Genomic DNA, 22,168 nt, shown 5'->3' on the forward strand with positions numbered 1-22,168 from the left:
AACCGAAAACAACCCGAATTTAATTTACCCATATTCGATCCAAACTTTACTTCGACCTGATTTTAACCCGATAATTAAGTCTAAGTAAATGAATAATTTATTATTATTATTACTATTAACTTGATAAATAATAAAATGATGCATATTTATTCTCATTTTGTATTATACTACTAGTTAAACCATTAGTATATCACCTTTAGTAATAATCAAATGGTTCAATAAATTCTTTCATAAATATGATTATGGGATCTTGGTTAATTTTAAAACCAAAAAAGAATATGAAAATGTTGAAGATATTGCAGATAGATATGAACTTAACAGGGAAAGCAACTGGGTTAAATTGCCAAGCTCTGAAGGGACTGCACCTGTTAAATTGTTTATGCCTAAGCTACTGTTGAATTGTTCAAACAAAAGGCGTTAGTAATAATTCAAGTTCCTTTCATATAAATGAGCTCAACAGTAGCAGTTTAAGAGAGTTACAGGTATTGCATCTTCGATAGTTGTCCGATTTCGGCCGGAACAGAACTGTTCAACACATTCTGACCGAGGTTCCTGCATCAAAGTTGACATATCAGATCAATCTAAAACAATGGCTAAAACAACGGAATCAAAGTTCAAAAATTTCGGTCTCATACAAGTCCATTAACTCCTTAAGCTCAAACAATTCTTTGGGTATCTCACCCTTGACATCCAAAGCATAAATCTTCCTGCAGATGTTTAAAACAAGTTCAGGTCAATAAACCCAAAACAGCAAACAAAAGAAATGAATCATGGTGATGCTTGTAAGCTGACAAATGAGTGATGTGGCATGGATTGCTGGAGCAGTCACAGGCAACACGAGGGTTAGAATCCTCAGTGGCCCATGGTGCAGTTTGGTTGCAAGGGTCCATTGTTAGATTGATCTTACTTCCAAGGTTCCAGTAACTTATGATCGTTCTAAGGGCAGCCACTGAGAAAGAAAAAAGCAGATCAAAACATGTATGAAAACTGCAGATCGTTCTATAAAAGATAAATGGTTTTTTGCATATAGACCTTCATTTGGATCAGTGGTTTGTTGTGCAGAAACAAGACGAAGCAGCCCAAGAATCAGCAGAGTAAAGCTGAGGAACCCCATGGCGAGTAGCAGTACAAGACGTGTATGAACTGATGCATAATATATACACACTTTTAGTCCAAGTGATGGGACATGTAAGGAGAAAGAGATGGATTAAAAGTAAGGCCGGCCATACAATTTACAAAGGAAAGAAAATTAAATGAAGGAGAAAGAGATGGACGAGGAAGATTCTTACAACAATGGAAGAACAAGGAGAATGAAGGCTAAGCAGTCATTGTTTGAGGAGGCTTCTTTTGACTGCCCGGATTCAAGGGTATTATTCTGTAATATAAAAGCGTAGAACAAAAGGGTTAATCAGGTTGTGTTACCACTTTGTTGTGAGGGAGAAAAGCTAATGCTTGTGCTTTAGTTCTTGTCTTAGCTTCTTTGACGTTGACATAACAACTAATCTTTGTATTGACTTTCGACCAATTCTCTGCGGATTCATTGGTGACAATTGAAATCAACTAGATAAGGTTAAAATGCTACCACAGGTTTTAACTCTTTGTCGTTGGAACTAAACTAGACTTCTTTGACTATGATCAAACAGTATATATTTTGATAATCTTACATAAAACTGTTGATTGCATTTTTTAGGTTTAATAGGTTGTTCAAATCATTTTAGAAAATAAGTAATATGAGCTTTATATTTTTTATAGCAATACGAGTTTGGTTCCCTTCCTCTTACACGAACCTCTTTGCTTTACATGGTACTATTATGTTTCGATCTGTTGGATAATTGTTTACTTATTGCAGTGATCAAGATTTCCCCCCCCCCAGTGTTTTCTTGATACTTGGCTGATAAAAAATGGTTCTTTGTCTTGCTCCCTGAAAGCTCGTTACGCGCAGTGAGTTCCCATGTACACTACTCTTAGGCGAACTATAGTTGTGTTTGCCATGATTGTGATATTTTTATATTTTTTATTGATATTCGTTCGGTTAGAATTTTATAATGGTCTACGCCCGTCCCTGGTGAGTTCCTTCTTGCAGGACAGAACTCAGAAGTATTCTTCATCTTCTATGGTTGGAAGGTAAATGTAATTCAATTCGCTTTCATGCCGTTGCTTCTCATAGGAAATGTTATATTGTTGAAAATCACCGGATTCTGGTCTAGTGCCTCGCCTGAAAGGAGTTCTTTGCTGAATATCTTGAGAGCAAAACGTTTTTACATTCATGGATACATTCCATAGAGTAAAAAAGAATCAAATAAAAAATATGACTAAAATAATTCAATTTTTTAAATGATTAATGAATTGATTTTTAAGTTCGATTTAATTTTTGGTCCTATCGAATAACCTCCTAAACATAGCTAATATGGAAAGATAACGAGAAACGCACATTCCATTATTCTCTCTTTGAATCTCCAACGACCGACAGATCGTCCCTGTTCCCAAAGAATCAAAATGAGTTGAGCCTTTGACACCTGGTTTTTCCAGAGACAAAACCGGATATTCTCTCACGCTACCTCTTTTTCTCTTTCCCCATTACCCTCTTTTCGTCTGTTTTCCTCCTGTTTTTTTGACAGATTGACAGCATGTTGAGACTCAAAGTGGAGGAAAATTCAACTTCGAAGCTGCCGTCGATGCCATCCCCGGCGGTTGACAATGGTTCTTCTCGGAAGACTTTCCATTATTCGAAGCTTCCCGAAGAAACCGTCACCTCTGCATTCGCAAATTGGATGGCTCTTCCTTTGGTGCTTTTCCTACTTCCTTGCCCATCCCAAATAACATTGGGTTTCCATTAACATCTATTTTTTTCCGGCAGATGTCGAGGTTTTAAAGTCGGCTACCGTTGCAGATCTCAAGCTAGGGGTGCAGAATGTTTTTGATCATATGCCAAACGATGGTCCCGACAAGATTTCATGGTAACTTCATGTTTCTTATCATATGTTTTTCTTGCATGTTATCCATCGGTACGTGTTGTTGACATTGAGTTGCTTGGTTGTGACATGGATTCATATGAATCTGCATTTTGGGACATGGAGGATACATGTCTGGGGACACTTCTGCTTGTCTTATGGTGATCAGAAGTTGATCCAAGACACCGACCTGATCGTAAACTATGGCATCAAGGATGCCGATCAGGTTCGTACCATGTTTCCTCTTCTCTTACAACATCATATTTCTGTCCCCACAATTACCTGCATTGATCTCTTCTTCTTCTTCTTCTTCTCTCTCTTCTTCTTCTTCTTCTTCTTCTTCTTCTCTTCTTCTTCTTCTTCCTTTCCTGTTCTCTTCAGCTTCATTTCATTAGACATGTGTCCACCAGCACCAACTCGATAAAGATTCCGAAAAGTAAAGAGACTGTTCCTCAAAACCATTCATATCAGTAAGCCTCTCTTTTATTAACCCTGTTTTAACACTAACATGAACTCGACATGGGAAGATGATGAAGCTGCTTGGGAAATTGCAGGCTGTTGGTGGATGAACTTGAAGATGAGAAGAAGAAGAAGACATTTACGAGGTAATAAAAGAAGGAAGATGTGGTGGGTTATGGTCGTCGTGTTCAAAGTGTTCACCTTTTAAAGAATAAAGATACGGAAACTTTCAGAAACGGATCAAGTCGGTGTGCTTTCTGGTGAAAGTTTCAAACCAAAATCTTCATAATTTGGTACCACTATTTGATTCTCAATATGCTGTCATATTTAAATATAAAATACGTTTATATTATTAGGAACAAAGACCAGAATTAACATATCAACATAAAATAAAGTAGAACCTTAAGCACAAATTTATCATATAAATATCTTTATCTTCAAGAAGAAGAAGAAAACGTCAATCCCAGAAGAAAAACACTAATCAATTATATATTATATAGATCAACTGTCAATGAATAATCACATATTAATCTTGTTATCGTTAAACCGTTCAAACAATGAATATTGATGGGTTAACAAAATAAAAATAATTATTTTTTTATTTTTAAATGAAGGTATAAATATTATTTTAATGAAACTAACACAACTAAGATGTCTAGATCGTTAACCATGTTATTGACCTCCTTATAAGGGAATAAGGGTTTAAATCTCATTATCCTCACAAATTAATTTCTCTTGACTTTATTTAACCAACACGTAATTAAATTGCTGATAATAAATAAAAATTAAAAGATAATAAAAAATTATCATATAAAAATGATTTAATAATAAAAAAACACTAGGATGATCAAATAGAAAGTTGTATTTTCTCCTCAATTTGTGTGGCAAATAATGAGATAACATTCTGCAAAATTTCACACTCATCGTCATCTCCAAACAAAATTGGAAAAACCCATTCTTTTTTTCTGCAATTTAAACCGAAAATTACAAACAAACAAAAAAATCCCACCTTAGACATCCCAAAAGCTCAAAAGACTCGCCATTTCCCTCATTTCATCAAAAACCAGAAGCCATGGCCAGCATGATAATGGCTTCCTCAAAACCTGTGACCACCATTGTTGCTTCATCTTCCTTCCCTTCAAAACCCAAACTTCAGAAAACTCCACAGCTTTCCTTTCCCAAAATCCCCATTCCAAAGTTCTTAAAAGCCCAACAAATCCCCACTCTCAAATCCATCTCCATCTTCACACTCACCTCTTTGTCCTTTGCCCCACCTTCACTTGCTGCAGAGATAGAAAAGGCTGCACTTTTTTATTTCAACTTAACTCTCCCAATCATGATGGTTCAGTTCTTGCTCCTCATGTTTGCTCTCGACAAGGTCTACTTCACCCCCTGGGGAAATTCATGGACGAGAGAGATGCAGCCATAAAGAAGAAGCTTTCCGGCGTGAAGGACACGTCTGAGGAAGTGAAGCAGCTTGAAGAACAAGCCAATGCTATCATGAGAGCTGCAAGGGCAGAGATTTCAGCCGCTTGAATAAGATGAAGAAAGAGACTCAGTTGGAAGTTGAGCAGAAACTGGCTGAAGGAAGGAAGAAAGTTGAGGCTGAATTGCAGGAGGCTTTGGCTAATTTGGAGAATCAGAAAGAAGAGACCATTAAGTCACTTGATTCCCATTGCTGCTCTCAGTCAGGACATTGTCAACAAGGTGCTTCCTCTCTAAATTTCACATATTTATAGCATTGGACGACTCTATGTACTTATTGAAATCTGAACCCTTTGTTTTTCTTTCTTTCCTTTTATTTATGGGTTATTCATAGGGTTGCTTGATTATATTCCGAGTTAAGTTCATCTATGAAACTAGTTTTCTCAAGTGAGAATCAATTTGGGTTGGGGGGATTGTACTTGTTCAGTTTCTTCAAGGAAACCTGTTATACTCCACACTTGTATCTATTGAAGTTTAAGAGGAATTCTTTTGTTGATCGAAGTCTCCAAATTTTCTGGAAGCCTCCAATCAATTACAATTTCTTAAAATGATTATTGATAAACTCATCTAATTTGTTAGAGTTAAATCCGATATCCGATAGTCATATATTTTTATCTTGTTAGTTTAAGTTTAACATTAATCTAACATAAAAATCACCATCTATGATTAGAGAATAAATCCTGAATCGATTTCTCTCCACATATTGTATATCATCTTCTTCAATTTATCAGAATCACCAGTTTTACTCTCCACCTAAATTTGAAAAAAAAAGGCATCATCCATGACTAGAGATCTTAAACTCTCAATTTCTCTCTTCACAAATCGTGTATCATCTTCTTCAGTTTATCAAAATTACCGGTTGTGACTCTCAAAATTTAAAAATTAACTGCCTACAGCTGCCGCAATCCTACATTTCCCCTCGACAAAACCAAAGGATTTATAATATGCTTTGAATATCACAAGCAGCCGCCATTGGAGCAAGAGAAATTGATTCCTTTGAAGGGGGTTACTGTCACTTTCCAGTGATAGCCATTGGTGAAAGTTGAACATTAGCCAATGAATATGGGAGAAAAAACAGTTTCAAAACTAATGCCGACTGCTTTTGCTGCTTCTTACTTTAATGAAAATGATCGACAAAAGGTAATATTGTTCCATCAGCCAACTGGTAGTTGTGGAACAAAGGGCCAAGAATCAATGGAGCACGCTAACTTGGCTTCTCTTGCAATAGGTTGACGCCAATCATTCCTGCAGACAAGCTGTATAAACTTCAACAGCACAACGTTTGATAATCAACTGAATTTATACAAGCTCACCAAGAACAATTGCAGCATCAAAGATCACAGTTGTATGCATCCATTTTCTCTTCCACAGAATGCGCAAGAACAATACCTCAAAATCGACAATGAAGTGTTCAACCATGTTGGAAAATGGAAAGTCTTATATGCGTGCAAGATAGCTACAAAATATTTAGATAATCCTCCAAATAATTCATGAGACATGGCCTACGTCAATTCCATAAAACTCGGGTTTTTTATCTGTTCAAATCAAGTCAACCAATAAGTATGCAAGGGAAGAGACATCCTAATAATACGTACTCCAATGAACATCATCTAGTTTCCTTTTGCAAAATTATACGAAATGTAAAAGGTAATTACAAATTAAAAGTAGAAATGAACATCATCTAGTTTCCTTTTGCAAAATTATACGAAATGTAAAAGGTAATTACAAATTAAAAGTAGAAAATAGCTTAATATAAAAGTTACCAAAACTATTGAATACAGAACTCTGGTTTAAGGTTTTATAGAATCAAAATTTACATAAAAATAAAACACCTTAAATATGTTTATAACATGATAAAATACATGACATGATACAAGTACACAAATTGCCTAAGTCTACTTCAGAGAAAGGGACAAGAAGTTCATGGAGTTCAACTCAGCAAAAAAGTACAGTAAGTTTCGACATCTGCATGATCGATGAGAACATGATTAATGATCAAGATGCAAGCAGCTAACCTACAACCCGAATTTCTGCTTAGCTGAACAAGCTACCTCCCTGATGCCACCCTCTCACTGCGAGTGAAAACAGTCACATATTTAGATGCAACATCAGGTCAGGAGCTTTAACTTCGCAGGTGTGCACCAGCAAGTCCAGCATCTTTCACTAGCTGCTCTGTCAAAGCTGAAAGCCTAGCTACTCCTGTTTTAACTTCAGTGAAACTTTCGTCGTTCTTGATCATAGGATCGGAACAACTTTGCAGTAAGATACTGGTATCAGAATCGGCCTCAACACTTGTGCTAGCTTTAATCAAAAGTTCATGGCTCATTTCAGCAAGTTTTTGAAGAGCGCTTGTGGCAGCTTCAACTTCCAGTTCAGCTGCCTCAAGTTGCAGCTTCTCAATGGCCAAATCACCAATACTTCTCTCCCCAATTCTCTCTTGTGCCAAAGCATAAAGCTTCTTCATATCATTGGCATCTTCAATCATTTCTTCCTTCAACCTTTTTAGTTCTTTTTCTCTGGCTTCCAACCTCCCAAGAACTGTTTTGAGCTCCTCATCTTTTATTGTGAGGACCCTCTGTGCAACAAGAACTTCCATTTCTTTTTCTTTTAAGGTCTCTTTAGTCAATTTGAGTTCGGTTTCAAGCTGTTTCTTCTGCAATCTGGAATCATTAGAAGGTCTATCTACCAGCTGATGCATTAACTCATGGCCAATATCATCAACAGGCCTCAACAAATTGTTATCTTCATCCTTAACAGAGGTAACTAGTCTGCTCGTGAGTTCTGCAATTCGTTCTATCACAGTTTCAGCTTCAGAGAACTTCATCTTTGTATCACTCAACTCATCTTGTACTCTCAGAACATATTCGTCTTCTCCTTCAATAAAGCAGTTGCTTGAGTGAGCTGATTTTCTTTACTGCTCATAAGCATCTTTAGCTCTGCAATCTCCTGATTTAACTGTTCTAACTTCTTTTGGCATCGGAGAGTTCCTGGTTTTTCTCCTCCAAGATAAGCTGCACAGAAGCTTGCTCAGATTTCAGATGCTGGATTTCTAGTTTAGCCTCTACCAACTCCGCTTCTTTATTTTGCAGAACATTGCTCATATCACCAAACTCAGCATTCTTCTGCTCTAACTGCTGTCGAAGAAAAGAGGCATCCTGGATAGCCTGCTGAAGTGAAGATTTCTCTTTCTTCAGTTCCTCCTGTAACTCTTCTAGTAGTTCCCTTTCCACGGATAAATCTCGTTCAAGATCCTTATTCCCAGCCTCTACAACCCTAAGCTTCACTCTTTCACTCTCTACTTCTATCTGGGCATTTTTCAAACTTTCCATGTATGATGCAACACTTGTCCTCTGTTCTTCAAGCTCTTCAAGTTGCCTTTTCAATAACTGTTCTTGTTGTTCCATTTGCTGTCTCGAAGATGCTAGAGATTTCTGAGAAGAAACCAACTCGGACCTAACATCAGCAAGTAGTTGCTTCACTCTGGTGAAATCGTTAAAGGTCTCATTAGCTTCTCCCATGTGCTTAGATGCTTCTTCTGCGAGTTTCTTCAGTTCTTCTTGGGCTGATAACCACTCCATGGTCTGCTGCTCCAATTTAGACTCAGCAATTTTCAGCTTCTCCTCTTCAAGTTTCCTAAGACTCACGGACGTTTCTAACTGCTCTTCTTTCTCCTGAATTGCTTCTCGGAGTTCTCGAAGCTCGATTTCTTGTTTCTTCACAACTTCGTTGGCTTCATTCAGGATCTGAGACTTTGATGCAAGTTCAGATCGGATCTTCTCAGCTTCCTCACTCTTCTTTACCAATTCATGCCTCATTTTATCAATTTCATCTTCTTTTGCAGACAGTGCAGATTGTGCAACACCGACCTCCTGATCTCGCTCATTGAGTTGAAGCTTCAAATCTTCTATCTGGCTGGCTTGAGAAGCAAATGCAAGATTTGCCTGCTTCAGCTGCTCTTCCAGTTTTTCATGCTTAGAAGATGCGACAGCAATTTCTTTCTCCCGTCGCTCCAACTCATCTTTTGCACGGGTTAACTCACTTTGCTCCAACACGACCATTTTCTCAGCATCCTGCAGATCATCTTCCTTCTGCTTCAATGCCGTCAGAGCAGCAAGCAGATCAGACTCCAGAGTCTGAAGGTCGAAACCAACATGAAAATCCTCGAGCGGTTCACCATCTCTGCTCATTCCTGTTCGAGTTTCTGGGTCTGTGCAAACAACCTCTCGAGAAGAACTTTTGCAGTTTCAGATGCCCCGTTGTCATTGATGCTAGACTTGCTGTTATTTAACCCAGATTTGACAATAAGAATGGAATGATCTTTCCCTATTGTTACTGCCGCAAAAGGTAGCGTTTTCTGTTTCCAACCGCGCCTCAAGGAAGATAACTGCATAAAAACATTGCTAAACTATAAATAACTACTCATTCACTAGGAAAACAGTAATTAGGGATAATTTTTTAAAATATATTAGTCTGAATCCCAATATTTTACACAATATACACGCATGAATCATAAATTTATTGGATAATATATCCGTATAAAATAAAATGCTATATTCAAATACACAATACTTCTGCATTGAACAGGTTAGAAATATGTAAGCGGAAAGATGAACAATACAAGATTAACATGAAATAGATCACATACAAGATTGGATTTAACGTGGTTTGGCCTTATTTATCTCCACGGATGAGAAACAAATAATCTCGTGTAAGCTTAGAGACAGCGAAGAATACAAATAAAAAAATTTCCTACATCTTACAAACTTGGTGTATATGTCTACTAAAATCTGATGTATCGCAAGACACTTTCCATGTCACTACATGATTATCTCTACAATATAGGCTCTAATAGTTGCAAGGATCAAAACAAGATTATAATCCTCCAAACTCTCCATGTTAAAGCATAACCTCTCTCCATATATAGATATCAAAATCCTTTCTATTTAAATAAACTTAATCAACAACTAATCTTCGATCACTATACCATAAAATATAATATGAAGTCAGGGTATATTAAGATCGATATCCCTGCAAATATTAAATATAATATGAAAATAGTAAATCTACTATTCGAATGTTGAAATTATCAATCCAACAATATCAAAATCTGCCAAAACAATGATACATCCATTTTTTTCTTTTACTATCCATTAAACACAAATCTAGAACGGCTTTGTTTTCCATGAAATCCAGAAAATGATTGCCATGGTTTCCTTCTGCTAAATTTACCCATTTTACTATATACTTTTTAAAGAATTTTCACTCTCTTGCATTAAAGAAGCATGGATTAAGCTCGGCAAAAAAAAATCAGTGGATTCAAGAATCCCAACTAAAAATAAACATTCGAGTTAGCATGTAGATTCCAGAATACTGAAAGATGATGAGTAAACAAACAAAATAATTGGGAAATCCAAAAAAAAGGAAAAATAAAAAGAGATGGAGAACGCACCTCGCGGGAACGAAGAGGAAGGTAGCTGGGAGATGATGGGGTCGAAAAGAAGCAGCGAAGCCCATGATTTTAGGTATTGAGCAAAGCTCGCATCCCCTAATCTCTTCTAATTTACTCCAACAAAAACCATCCCTTTAATCCCTTCATTAATTAGAAGCGCGACCTTTGATTTTGAACAATATACCAAGTTTCAAGCTCGAATGAAACGGTGCTTGAAGATGAGGCAAGGGTTTCAATGAAGAAGAAGAAGGAGAGGAGCTTACTTGAGCAAAGGGAGAATCTAGATTTCTACGCCACTCGCTGGCTACAACAATAAACAAAACGAAAAAGAAATTTGAGATTCGGATAATTAACGATGGCCTACGTGCAAGATGGGGGTGAGTGATCGCATGCGTCCGATACCTACGGACGAAATTTGAATTCACCAATACATGTACGCCATTTGTCACAAGGCAGAACTTTGTGTTTTTTTTTAAACTTGAAAGATGTCTGTGAAGATGCACGTGTAACGTTTTTGGACCAGGGGAAGTATGAGGTTTGTAGCTCTAGACAACACCACATGTAATTATCTGAATGGATTCAATATCAAATTAAGACATAATTATATAAGATACTACACATTTATCAATAATGTTTTTATTTTTATAATCTAAATCTTAAAATTTCAATTTTTAAATAAAGCAAACGTTGATTTTTTTCATTATTGCCTTTTTTCATTTTCATTATAATTTTATCTTTTTAAAATAAAAATTAAAATATATCACTTCATGACCAGGTATAAAGTTAATAGATCTATATACAAATAATTTATCGTTCTATTTGTGATTATTCGTTCAATAAATTTCTATATATATTTTTTCATTAAGTTGTCAGTGCAATAAAATTCAATTTTTATTAATTTTAAAGAATTAACTTGCCTAACATCTTATAATGAATACATATTTATTTTATTTTTAAATTTGAATGACAATTTGAACAAATTAGTCCATATAGAACTCAAAAGTTGATATGAACTATTTAAATGATTTATTTCTTGATATTCAACCTCTTTATTTGAAGTAGTCTTACTACTCGTATATGACCATTGTTTTCATGTTATTGTTTTATTTTCTATCATGTTTTAGTTTTTATCATAATTCTCTCAATGTTCTGTATAGTTTAACATGATTATTTGAACGTAATTCAAATAATTAAAATTAAATATTATTTATAATTAATTTACAAATATAAATATGATCGAGTGATTAGTAAGCTTTTTTTTCTTGACCCTCACACTTTGTTGTATGGAGGGAGGCTTTTCAACGCTATGTGAATCACATTGTGCCATTTATTAGTTAGGGGAGAAAAAGTGGTGTCCACTCCACCAACATATTTTAAGCAAAGGAGTGGAAGTAAATGAAACGTAAGAACAAGAAATCTAAATATATGTACTAAGAAAATGACTTGCAAATACATCATTATTTACTTTTTTTCCAGTTAGAAAAAACTTAATAAATATGATTTTTTTAGTTAATTATATATTCAACGGTAATTTAATTAATTTAAATTTAAAGTAAATATATACATCCATTTTATATCTAATTAGTAGATTCAAATTTCACAAAATTTACATATACTCAACTTATTTGTAATATTTATGCTGGGTATGGAGTACGGATTAATGCAATCTGAACTTGATAAATGCATGTATGGTTGGAGAAATTGGGGAGAATTATGAACGGGAGGTGAGATATAACGTCGTGATTCGGCCTTGTTTATCTCTACGAATGAGAAGAATAATAATTCACTATTAACATAGAATTTCATTTTGAGACTATAAAAAGATTTCATCTCTCCAAAATATTTTTCTATCGTAATTTTAAAGGTTAATACATATTATCTATTTATAAAATCAAATACTTGATCACCTAGAATCCTTATTCAATAAGAATTCTTAATCATAAAGTAATCTTCAATCAATAGAATTATAAACATCCAACTTAATTTCTAATTAGAATTGAGTCAATATCTAAGGACTGTCATAAAACTCTTAGGTAATAAGCATTTCCGGCTTTTAGTTTTGTGATAGAGTTAATCAGAGTTTTATGGCCAACAGCCCCATGGTTAGAGGATATCTAACACTGACTTTACTTTCATCTTCTATTTATTCAAGTAAACAACAGAAATAGAATACATAAGTTTCATAAAAGGGCATCTTCTCAGCATCACAGATACATACGTAACCGCAAAACACAACTATAATTGTTAAGATCATGCAATAAAAAGCATGGATTGCGTACCGGGAACTGTAAGGACATTGTTGGTGGTTGATTTTATACTCTATTCCAATACCCCATTTCATTTCTCTTTAAGATTTGTTTAACTCCTTGTCATTATTCTATGAAGCGATATCACATTCGAGTACCGTAGTTGAGAATTCACCTGCTTTTAATTTAGCATTGTCGGTGAAGATGTCTGCTATGATCTTCCTTAACTCATCATCTATTCTACCATCATAGTGGCTGTCGTGTAAATTATTGACATCCTCGATGGCAGTTGCATCTTCCTTTGCTAATAGTTGCACCTAGGTCATATTGTGCAGAGAAAAAATTAGTAACGGAAAAAGGTCAGGGAAGATGAGATAATGAAAGAATGGAAAATTATATTAAATGTTACCAGAAACCAGAAGGTGGTGGGGAAGAGAAAATGATGGAGACAAAATCCGGAATCCATTTATGGTTTACACTTACAACGTGAAAAGGTTTTCGATTTCTATCTAAGATTTCTGATATAAATGATATTGAATAAAGGCATAAAGCAAGGAACCTCTGCAAGTAGGAGAGTGATTTTATCATCAGATGTAGTCAACAAATCCATGCTTCTTCGACTAAGGAAGAATCTTTGATCAAATTTCATCATCTGTGGACAAATTAACATTGCACTCAAGAGGCTATTGTGAAGAAGCCGGCATTCATTTAGCAGCTCTTCCCTAGCAGTCTTTACATGTTTGCTGGTTTGTCTTTCGTGTTCTAGTTGTACCTGCAAATCCCAAGGACAATCTGTTAGCGATGATTTACTTTGACCACACCTAATGTCTCTCTGTATGTGTGGCGGCGTGGGGGTGGTTGTTGTTGAATGTCTAGAGAAGAAAACAGATGCTTTGGTACAGAAATTACCTCGACATCAGATATTTTTGATAGTGATTGACCAACCTCCTGCTTCAGTTGTTTTTTCGGATTTCCTAAGAGACTTCACTTCTTTAACAAGAAGTTTAATATCTGCTCTTGATTTAGCCTCTAGCTCTTCATATTGCTTTGAGATACTATTCAGCTGCTCCTTAGTAGCATTTAACTCTTGCAACATTGCATCTTTCTCCTCAGCGGCAAAATGGATAGTTGTCTCTGTTATTTGCATCTCATCCTGTCTCATGTTTTATTTTTATTAGTGAATACTAAAAAACCTGTAAGTACATTTTACTCTCAGGGGCAGAAAGTGCCTCAATTTGTATGCCAGGCACTCAGAAAAGATTTGCAATGCTTGTCCAAGGGGAAGCAATGGAAGTTAATTTTCCTAACATTCCTACCCATAGATTAGTTTGGCTTTATCCTGTGGGATGAGTGAGAGGCAGAGGGTTGGAGATACACTTTTAATGGAAGTAAGAGACTACAGACATACAATCACCAATTTTAAGCAATTTCATTACATGCATGATTTTATCAGGCCAAGTTCATCATTTACCTTAATTGACAAATATCTGCACATAGCATCAATACCATGCATGTGCACTCGTGTGGCAATTATTAAAGAATATATTTCAATGTTAAATGGGGGTTATATGCTTTACCTGTTTAGGATTAGACTTCAACTCCATTTCCAATGATTTACGCCGAAGTTCTTCCATTTCCCACTGCATTTGAGTAAACCTATCTCTTTCAATCAGGATAGCTTGCTGCAGGTTTTCTCTACTTTTCTGTTTGGTGCTTTCAAGTTCCACTTCCAAATCCTTAACCTGAAAATCTCCAATATGTTAATTCTACCTCCAAATCGCTAATACTTCACTAAGAATAAATCTCATTTAACCTCTATTGCAATATAAAGCACTTGAAGATAGATGTTGAAAACAGAATGAAATGCTACGAAGGATTCTGGTCAAATTTGTTGGAACGTAAACAGATCTGCAAATACTGGAGCATACATTAAAAAGGGCTAACCATAAAAAATCCTCTTTTGCACATTTTTCATCTCTATGTAGATTGAAAGAAAACGGAAACCAATATAGTGAAATATCAAAAATAAGCTTCAAAAATATTAAATGTCTCTGCAAATAGTCCCAAATACTGAAAGTATCTCAAATGTACTGATACTAAAGTAATAATATTATGATAACTTTCAAAATTTCTCAAAATAATATCTAACTGCTTCTACAAACCTTTGTTGTAAGATAGCCTTTCACGGCTATTTCTTGATTTAGTCTTGCTATAAGATCCTCCATGTCAGTTTTTGCAGTGACTAGTCTCTGCTGCATTGTCAAAACCCTGTTCATCTTCTGACGCTGATCCAATGGAAGAAATATTTGTGTACCACCAGAAAACAGAGAATCCAGTTTTCCGAGAGTAGCCATGGTGCTTGAAACTTCGGAAGCTCCAGGAAGGTCGACAGATGAATCTGGAATTCTAGAGTTTCCCATATCACTACCTCGCAAAGAAGTTAAATCACTTCCAACACTTTCAATTGATAGCTTTTGAGCATGACCAACCATCTTAGCTGGCTCTGGCTCGGAAAAGAGTTTCCAGTCCGTTACCGCCAAGAAATGAAGCTCTAGAGCCATTTCCATTATAAGTTTCTTTCTCTGTAGTACTATTGATGTTTCTGCTGTGTGTTTTATGCCTAGGAAAATCTTCTAGCTGCTCCAAATTGTTTGTCCCATAACCAAGCCCTCATCGATGTTGGACATACCATACTTCACAAACTTTTCTATTGAACCTGACAAATCTTCATCCAAAGTCAGATCTCCGAAACCAATGTCAGAGCTGTCATCTCTCCCTAACCTAGGTGACCCAAGCTCAGATGTCTCATAAGCAGTATCACTACCATAATCTGATGTTATTGATGAACCAGCAACATGATGTTTGAACTGGGAGGAGCGCCATTTGATAAAACTGTACTATGTCCAGCAACATTCGGTTCTGGGGAGCATTCATTTTCCTCTTGGAATGCTGAAAAGAATATATAAAATGTAAAAATCCAAGGTAATGATAAAAATATCGATCATGGATAAATACATATCCTCTAATTGACATCCACTATTACTTAGATTCTATCATATATCAACTTTTACTGGAAAATTACAGAAGATAACTACATCTTAATGAAGTAGAATTATGCATACCAGATCTCGCAGCACCTTCTAGTTCAAGAAAGGAAGCCACTGTGACACTTCTCGACAAATCAATGTCAGATAACAGCTTGTCATCCACTCCTCCAATGAACACCTTCTCTGCAACAAAGCTAAGACTTTTGAGGACAAATTCACGTCACATTAACAATTAATTGCTATTGTTGCAACTTCATAAATCAACTGCTTCAGTTATCTATAATGCCCAAGAAAAAGGTTTCATTTTTGAAACTCAAATGATTCCAAACTTCATGATTTTCAAGTTATATCAGACAAATGAAAGAAAAGACCTTTATGGGTTTGAGTTTCAAATTATCCACTATCAAGTTACAGAGGTAACTTTGACATGCTTCAATCAATATAGCCTAACAAAGAGATGTCACAATTTGCGCAACTGGTTCTAGGACAAAGTAATGCCGTGAAAATGTCCATAAAAAAGTTACATGCCACAATGATCTAAGGAGTTCTAAGTTAGCTATTAAGGACCAATTTTATTAGCAACTATAAGGGGAACCAAAAAGGCTAGTACCGATCATCAGAGAAGAAAAAAGAGAGCTGAAATTGATTTATGCCACATTTTCCAGATAATAAAGAGAAATCTACACTATTTCTATTAAAAACATTAAAGGAAAAACCTATTACCTACCTCTTCCAGCAAAACCCTGCTTTTCATACGCAACAACCCCTTGGGTGGCAGGGGGAAGACTTTTCTTCGGAAATGCTGCTTTTAGCTGTAGACAGAAGTCATTATTCAATAATAATATTTTAATCAGAATGAATATCATCTGTGTCCATAGTTATGCTCAAGCAGTCATGTCAAGCTTCAGTTACCTAACATTACAATTTACTAATATGGAGTTCTTGTTGCAACTAAACCAAACTTGAGGACTTACTTCCGTAAATAGCTTCAAAAATCATTAAATCTTCTCAATACCACACGTTAGTCGTAACACCCCTCTGGTGATTGTAACCCAATCTGTACCCTGTAAAACTGAACCCCTAAGAATGTTAACAGAGAACTGTGACTCAAATGCTACTATATCTATATGATTGATGATTACACCAGAATGCCAATGTGTCTGTTCAAAATTGAAATTAACTCCATGGTGTCAATTTCCACTATAAAGACTTTAACCTCCTTTAGATGTTGAAAGTCTGAATTGTAATATAAGAATACATTAGATATGTTAGAATGTTAGGGATAAATGGTGCGGCAGAAATTTGTTTTATGAAAGAAATTCAACACATCACTAACTTCGATACTAAAAAACAGAATTAGAAACATTTATCATTGGCATAGATAAACGTGATTACCACTACAGGATCTGAATCTCTTGATTTGGGAAGAACCCAAGAAGGTATTGTAACAGAGTAACTCCATCCTGTCCAGGATCATGTGGCCAACAGTTTCCTTCCCATTCTGCAGGTAAATTTACAATTAGTTCGTGCTAAAATCAAGATCCAATCAAAATTCTCTACAAAGCCAAAAGTTCAGAATCAGAACATAAAAGAAGGGAAATCCTTTTCTTTTAATGCTAAACAAAAACATATACTGGCATAAATGCTTCAAATTAATCCCTATTTTAAGATGATGTCTAGATTCTTGATTGAGTTCTCATCACGCTGAAAAATACTAGTAAAATTCAGCTAAAAGTGCTTAATAATCAATATGAATTGCTTAAAAATCAATACGAACACTACAAATTCTTAAGAGTCATGTCATGTGATCTCATATTGAGAATGAAATTTGGGAAGCAAAATAACCTAAAATTCTACATTAAATTTGTGATTGAGTTCTAGGACCATCCTGCTTAAACTGAAAATGCTTAAAAATCAATTGGAATACTGTAAATGCTTAAAACCACAATGAAAAGTTGGAAGCAAAGTAACCTAAAATTCTAAATTTTACTAGATGATTGTATCAAAAAGCTGGTTAAAAATCAATTGGAATACTGTAAATGCTTAAAACCACAATGAAAAATTGGAAGCAAGTAACCTAAAATTCTAAATTATAAAGTAACTATCTAAATTACTAAACAAGGTAGCAATCTCATCTTTGCAAACTGATCCTCTTTATTGTATTTTTCCTCGATCCCCCATAAAGTCACTGAAAGCACTAATTTCAATAACTAAACTCTACAATCATAAAAAAAATGAGAGCTAATTCAGATTCCAAAAACTAACTTTAAAACAATAAAAGGAAGAGATGCAATTGGAGGAAAAGCTAACCCATTTAGAGGGGGAGGACTCCAATCCATCCCGAGAGGCAGTGGCGAAGTCCCATCGTGCCTGTGCTTGGGCGGACTCCGTCTCTGAATCATCTATTTTTTTTCCTTTTTTTTAATTATCTTTACGAAAACGATACCGATCTCTCTCTAACGGAATCGAAATTGAACATTAAAATCAAAGGCAAAGAGCTTTAGGGTTTAATTCATGGGATCGGGGGGATATACAAAGTAAAAACTGCAAAGCGTGTGAACAGGCGTTGGGCCTTGACGTCGGAATTTCTGTTATCGGAGACCGATTTCGCGATTGAAGAGGTAAAAGGGAAGGGGGTGAGCTAAAATAAGCCTTGAGCGTACCGTGTGACCTGAACCTTGGTTTCTTCTTGGTCGTCTCTCTCCAAGTCCTAGATGCCGAAATTTCCATTTTCTCTTATTTATTCATTAATTTAATTATTTGTTTTTTATTTATTTTTTCACTTTAGGACACATGGAGTAAACGAAGAAAGAACGGTCTGACCTAACTTTCTTGTTCTCCATTTGCTTTAATTCTCACGCCAACAACGGTGCTTATTAAGATAATGGGTAAATATGCAAACAGTCTCATGAGTTAGGGTAATTTTTTTATGAGTCTCGTAATTAAAAATATATACAAATTGATCGTTTGATTTAAAAAGTTAATAAATTGTTTATTTTTGTTAAAAAAACTTTTGTGGAATGATGTATCAGTTAAATTGATTTAGTAACAAATTTAATTTTAGAATTTTTACACTTTATTATAATTGATCCTTTTTAAAACTTCATTTGCTTTAAGAAAATTGAACTTAAAATTTGTTTTTCTCCCCAACTGCAGTGGTAATCGCTCAAATCATTAGTGTCGTTGTTGTCTCAGGGTTGTCGAAACGTCTTTAAAAATTGAAAGTCTTTAAAAGGCTTTGATGAATTGGGGTTTATTTTAAAAATACGAAAATATATAATGTGGGGGAATCACCACCAATTTTTATTTAGGATGTGGTTGGATCATCTGAAAAGTTTATTATTTTAATAAAATTCATTTTTAGAGAAAATTATTAAGATAATAATTTTAAGTCTATTTAATCAAAAAACGAGTTTCGAAATGAGTTAATATGAAAAAAAGATTAATATCCAATAGCGCCCTAAATTAGTATCTGGTTGATTATGTTGTTATCTTTAAAATAAAAAAATTATGAATTCGAGCTTAATAATACGAGGGACCATATAAGTTCCTGTACAAAACATCATGTAAGAAATTATGAACAGATTCAAAAATAGATAGAGATTCATCCAAATTAGGGGTGAATCCGGAAAAAAAATAGGATTGATCATAGATATATGTTAATAACGCAAACAAATTCAATGAGATGAACACAAATAAAATTTCAGGGCGATTATCATCAATAAAATACACAATTTACAGAATAAAATTAAGATTTCAAAATGAGTATGTATTCACCCTCAACTAGATGTGGATCCAACATCGATCCAAATAGTTTAAAATTTTGGCAAGCCCATCAACTCGAATCAATTGAAAACAAAATATAAAAAAAATTATAAAAATATTTTTACCTTTAAAAATGTTTTTTTATCTAATTAAAATGGTATTTAATTAATTTTATTTGTGATACCAAACTCAATCAAAAATTTTAAGGGACCATGTTTGCTTTCTCTAGGACCTTGCTCACTAACGGTGTTGATGAATTATATAATTTTAAAAATATATAATAATATATATATTATTATTTTTCTTTAAAATTTTGATTATTAAATTTTTTAAATGGGCTGCTATTTAATTAGTTTGTGATACCAAATTTAATCAAAAAATGTATCTAAGGCTTTTCTTAATACAATTTACTTATTTAAAAGAGTTAGATTAAGGGGTTGTTTGTTTACTTCATAATGATTAAGCGCTGAATGATTCAAATGTTCTGTATGAATTAGCTTTGAATGTGACATGTTGTTTGGTAATGCCTCTGAATCATTCATAATGTACTTCTGTGTTGAATCATTCAACACTATTTTGTTGAATCAGTCAGCACGAATCATTTAGAGGTGCGACACAAACACGTTGAATGTTGAACGGTTCAGCATTCAGCGTCATTCAGAGCCAAACAAACAGCCACTAACTTTATTCATAAATCATAGGATAATGAACCTTTAATCATGTTCAACTTGTTCTCTTATATATATATATATAATAATAATAATACTAACTAAATCAAGAATCATTAATATTTTTAAAATAATATGAAGTAATTATATAATAATATTTATTTAATATTAATAACTTTTATATAAATTGATATATGGGAATATAAACGAATGATGCTCCCAAATTGAAAATATTTAAGCAAAATCAACTTAACATTGACAACAATAATGACACATTACATTAGGCAGAGGTACTTGAACCGACATGCCTAGTTATTGAACTTGAACAAAACAATACAACATGAATGCCTGAATTCCTGATAAAAATGTAATCACAAAGTGTTCAAGTCAAACAAACCCTAAAAATCCAACATGAAAAACACCAACAAAAGCAGAATTCAAAGCTAAAAACAACAGACAAACTATGCACATTGGAAGCCTGCAAACCTCCTTCTGACACGCACTGAGGATCAAGCTAAGAGTAACAGGAACATTAAGGTTGATCCCAAGTACATTAGCTTTGATGGCGGTGCAAAGGCAAAGTGCAGCTTCCAAATCAGCCATCCCTTTAAGCAAAGCACAGCACTTGCTCGAAGGAGGGGTTCCCACGATTATGTTAACGAGGCCGAGCAAGTCGGCACAGGAGCCGAGCTTCAGTGTGTCCTTGGGGCAGGAAGCTGGCTTCGCCGGCGGTGGAGGGCATGCGGTTGGCTTGGGTTTGCATGAGTTGCAGGCGGTGGTGAATGTTGAGTGGAGAAGAAGAGTGGAGATTATGAAAAGAGCATAGAGTTTGGTGGAAGCCATTGCAGCACAAGAAAAACTGTGGATGAATAAGTGTAGAACCAGAAGTTGGTTTTTTAAAGAAGAATTCTGAGGTGGCTGTTTAGAGATCTGATTGAGTGGAAGAGAGTGAAGATGGATGATATGTTGTAGCAGTTGGATTTTGTAAGCTTCCGGGAAGGAAAGTTTTATATACAAGGGTGATATAAAGTTTTAAAATATATATATTCACCTTAATAATTTTTAAAATTACATTACAAATATGTAAAGTGATTTCAACGGTAAAAGTAAATGTTATTTTTCTTGGAGAATTTAGATTCAAATGGTTATGTTACAGGGTGTTCATTATCATAGACTAAAAAATTATGAATAATATTATCTTATAATTACTCCAACTTATTTAAAAGAAATAAAAATTATGTCAAGCATCCATTAAGTAGACTCACCGCTAAAAAATGATATTGCTAAAAATGAAACCAAAACGTAACGTTAGTGTTGATTTTTAAAAAAATATAATTGGATGCCTAAAATAGAATCACTCGAATAGTTAGATGACTAAATATAGAATTTACCCTTTAAAGAATTACATCACGAACTCATTAAGTGATCTCATTAATAAAAAATTTATTTTTTCTATATTCGAATTTGAACTATTACGTATGTAGAATATATATATATACACTGTTAATAGGAAAAAAATGTTTACAATGGTAATATAAATATAATTTTAAACAATTGTTATCATATTCATGAAAAATAATTGTTACCATATAATCATCCTAGAACAATTGAAATATAAAATCACCCTAGATGTCCTTTAATTATATTTGTTAATGTGAGCTTTTACACTAAATCTCGACTGGTATTGGATATCTCTTGACTTCACATATCTTTTTGATTGTTTGTATTTTTGACATCTAAATTTATATGAGATAGTGTATTTTTTTTTGTTAAATATGGAGTAAATATAAGATAGTGTATGTTCAATGAATTTTAATCTTTTGACAATGAACGCTCATACTCTTGCATATGCGATGTTTGAACCCGGAACATCAAAGAATAATAACAATACCTTTACTACTGAACTCGTTTGGTTAATAAAATCAATTAAACTTAGAGGGTAGTTATGTAGACATAAAGTTAATTAAACTCGAACTGTGTTAATAAACATAGCATGTTATTCTCTCATTATTTTCTGCACTTATGTTTAACGTTATATACGGATCATTTTATTCATCGACAAAAATAGTACTTTCAATATTAAAAAAAAAACAATAAC

At 34.4% G+C, this 22,168-nt stretch overlaps 3 protein-coding genes and 3 pseudogenes across 3 annotated transcripts; 2 read left to right on the forward strand and 4 right to left on the reverse strand.

Moving 5' to 3' along the window:
• Nucleotides 1-240: 240 nt before the first annotated feature.
• On the reverse strand, nucleotides 241-1,114 carry LOC120150002 (probable LRR receptor-like serine/threonine-protein kinase At1g56130). The gene is made up of 5 exons (XM_039162700.1): nucleotides 1,033-1,114; nucleotides 793-949; nucleotides 636-707; nucleotides 481-552; nucleotides 241-391 (listed from the first exon to the last, which is right to left on the reverse strand). Exons 1-5 carry the CDS (start codon nucleotides 1,112-1,114, stop codon nucleotides 241-243), a joined length of 534 nt encoding a protein of 177 aa, XP_039018631.1.
• Nucleotides 1,115-1,268: 154 nt separating this feature from the next.
• On the forward strand, nucleotides 1,269-3,674 carry LOC120150003. Its single transcript, XM_039162701.1, has 8 exons — nucleotides 1,269-1,367; nucleotides 2,619-2,700; nucleotides 2,733-2,786; nucleotides 2,858-2,957; nucleotides 3,078-3,177; nucleotides 3,333-3,421; nucleotides 3,506-3,556; nucleotides 3,644-3,674. Exons 1-8 carry the CDS (start codon nucleotides 1,269-1,271, stop codon nucleotides 3,672-3,674), a joined length of 606 nt encoding a protein of 201 aa, XP_039018632.1.
• Nucleotides 3,675-4,384: 710 nt separating this feature from the next.
• On the forward strand, nucleotides 4,385-5,147 carry LOC120149874 (annotated as a pseudogene).
• A 1,560-nt stretch (nucleotides 5,148-6,707) lies between these two features.
• On the reverse strand, nucleotides 6,708-10,786 carry LOC120150004 (flagellar attachment zone protein 1-like). Its single transcript, XM_039162702.1, is given in 6 exon segments — nucleotides 6,708-7,763; nucleotides 7,766-7,867; nucleotides 7,870-9,084; nucleotides 9,087-9,279; nucleotides 10,345-10,369; nucleotides 10,782-10,786. Coding segments are annotated over 6 exon segments (2,286 nt in total). The 3' UTR covers nucleotides 6,708-7,017.
• A 1,890-nt stretch (nucleotides 10,787-12,676) lies between these two features.
• LOC120149875 lies at nucleotides 12,677-18,349 on the reverse strand (annotated as a pseudogene).
• Nucleotides 18,350-20,531: 2,182 nt separating this feature from the next.
• LOC120150005 lies at nucleotides 20,532-20,928 on the reverse strand (annotated as a pseudogene).
• Between the last annotated feature and the right edge of the window lie 1,240 nt (nucleotides 20,929-22,168).

Source organism: Hibiscus syriacus, unplaced genomic scaffold (assembly GCF_006381635.1).
Source record: "Hibiscus syriacus cultivar Baekdansim isolate YM2019G1 unplaced genomic scaffold, ASM638163v2 tig00111013_pilon, whole genome shotgun sequence".
Taxonomy (NCBI): Eukaryota; Viridiplantae; Streptophyta; class Magnoliopsida; order Malvales; family Malvaceae; genus Hibiscus; species Hibiscus syriacus.

Bases quoted from the DNA above. Each gene is read 5' to 3' on its own strand.
- LOC120150003 (XM_039162701.1), top strand. From the start codon at position 1,269: ATGGACGAGGAAGATTCTTACAACAATGGAAGAACAAGGAGAATGAAG. The intron at 3,178-3,332 runs GTTCGTACCATG...TGTTCTCTTCAG, and splicing joins GCATCAAGGATGCCGATCAG to CTTCATTTCATTAGACATGT. The intron at 3,422-3,505 runs GTAAGCCTCTCT...GGGAAATTGCAG, and splicing joins CCTCAAAACCATTCATATCA to GCTGTTGGTGGATGAACTTG.
- LOC120150002 (XM_039162700.1), bottom strand. From the start codon at position 1,114: ATGGGGTTCCTCAGCTTTACTCTGCTGATTCTTGGGCTGCTTCGTCTT. The intron at 950-1,032 runs GTCTATATGCAA...TTTCTTTCTCAG, and splicing joins AACCACTGATCCAAATGAAG to TGGCTGCCCTTAGAACGATC. The intron at 708-792 runs GTCAGCTTACAA...AAACATCTGCAG, and splicing joins CCATGCCACATCACTCATTT to GAAGATTTATGCTTTGGATG.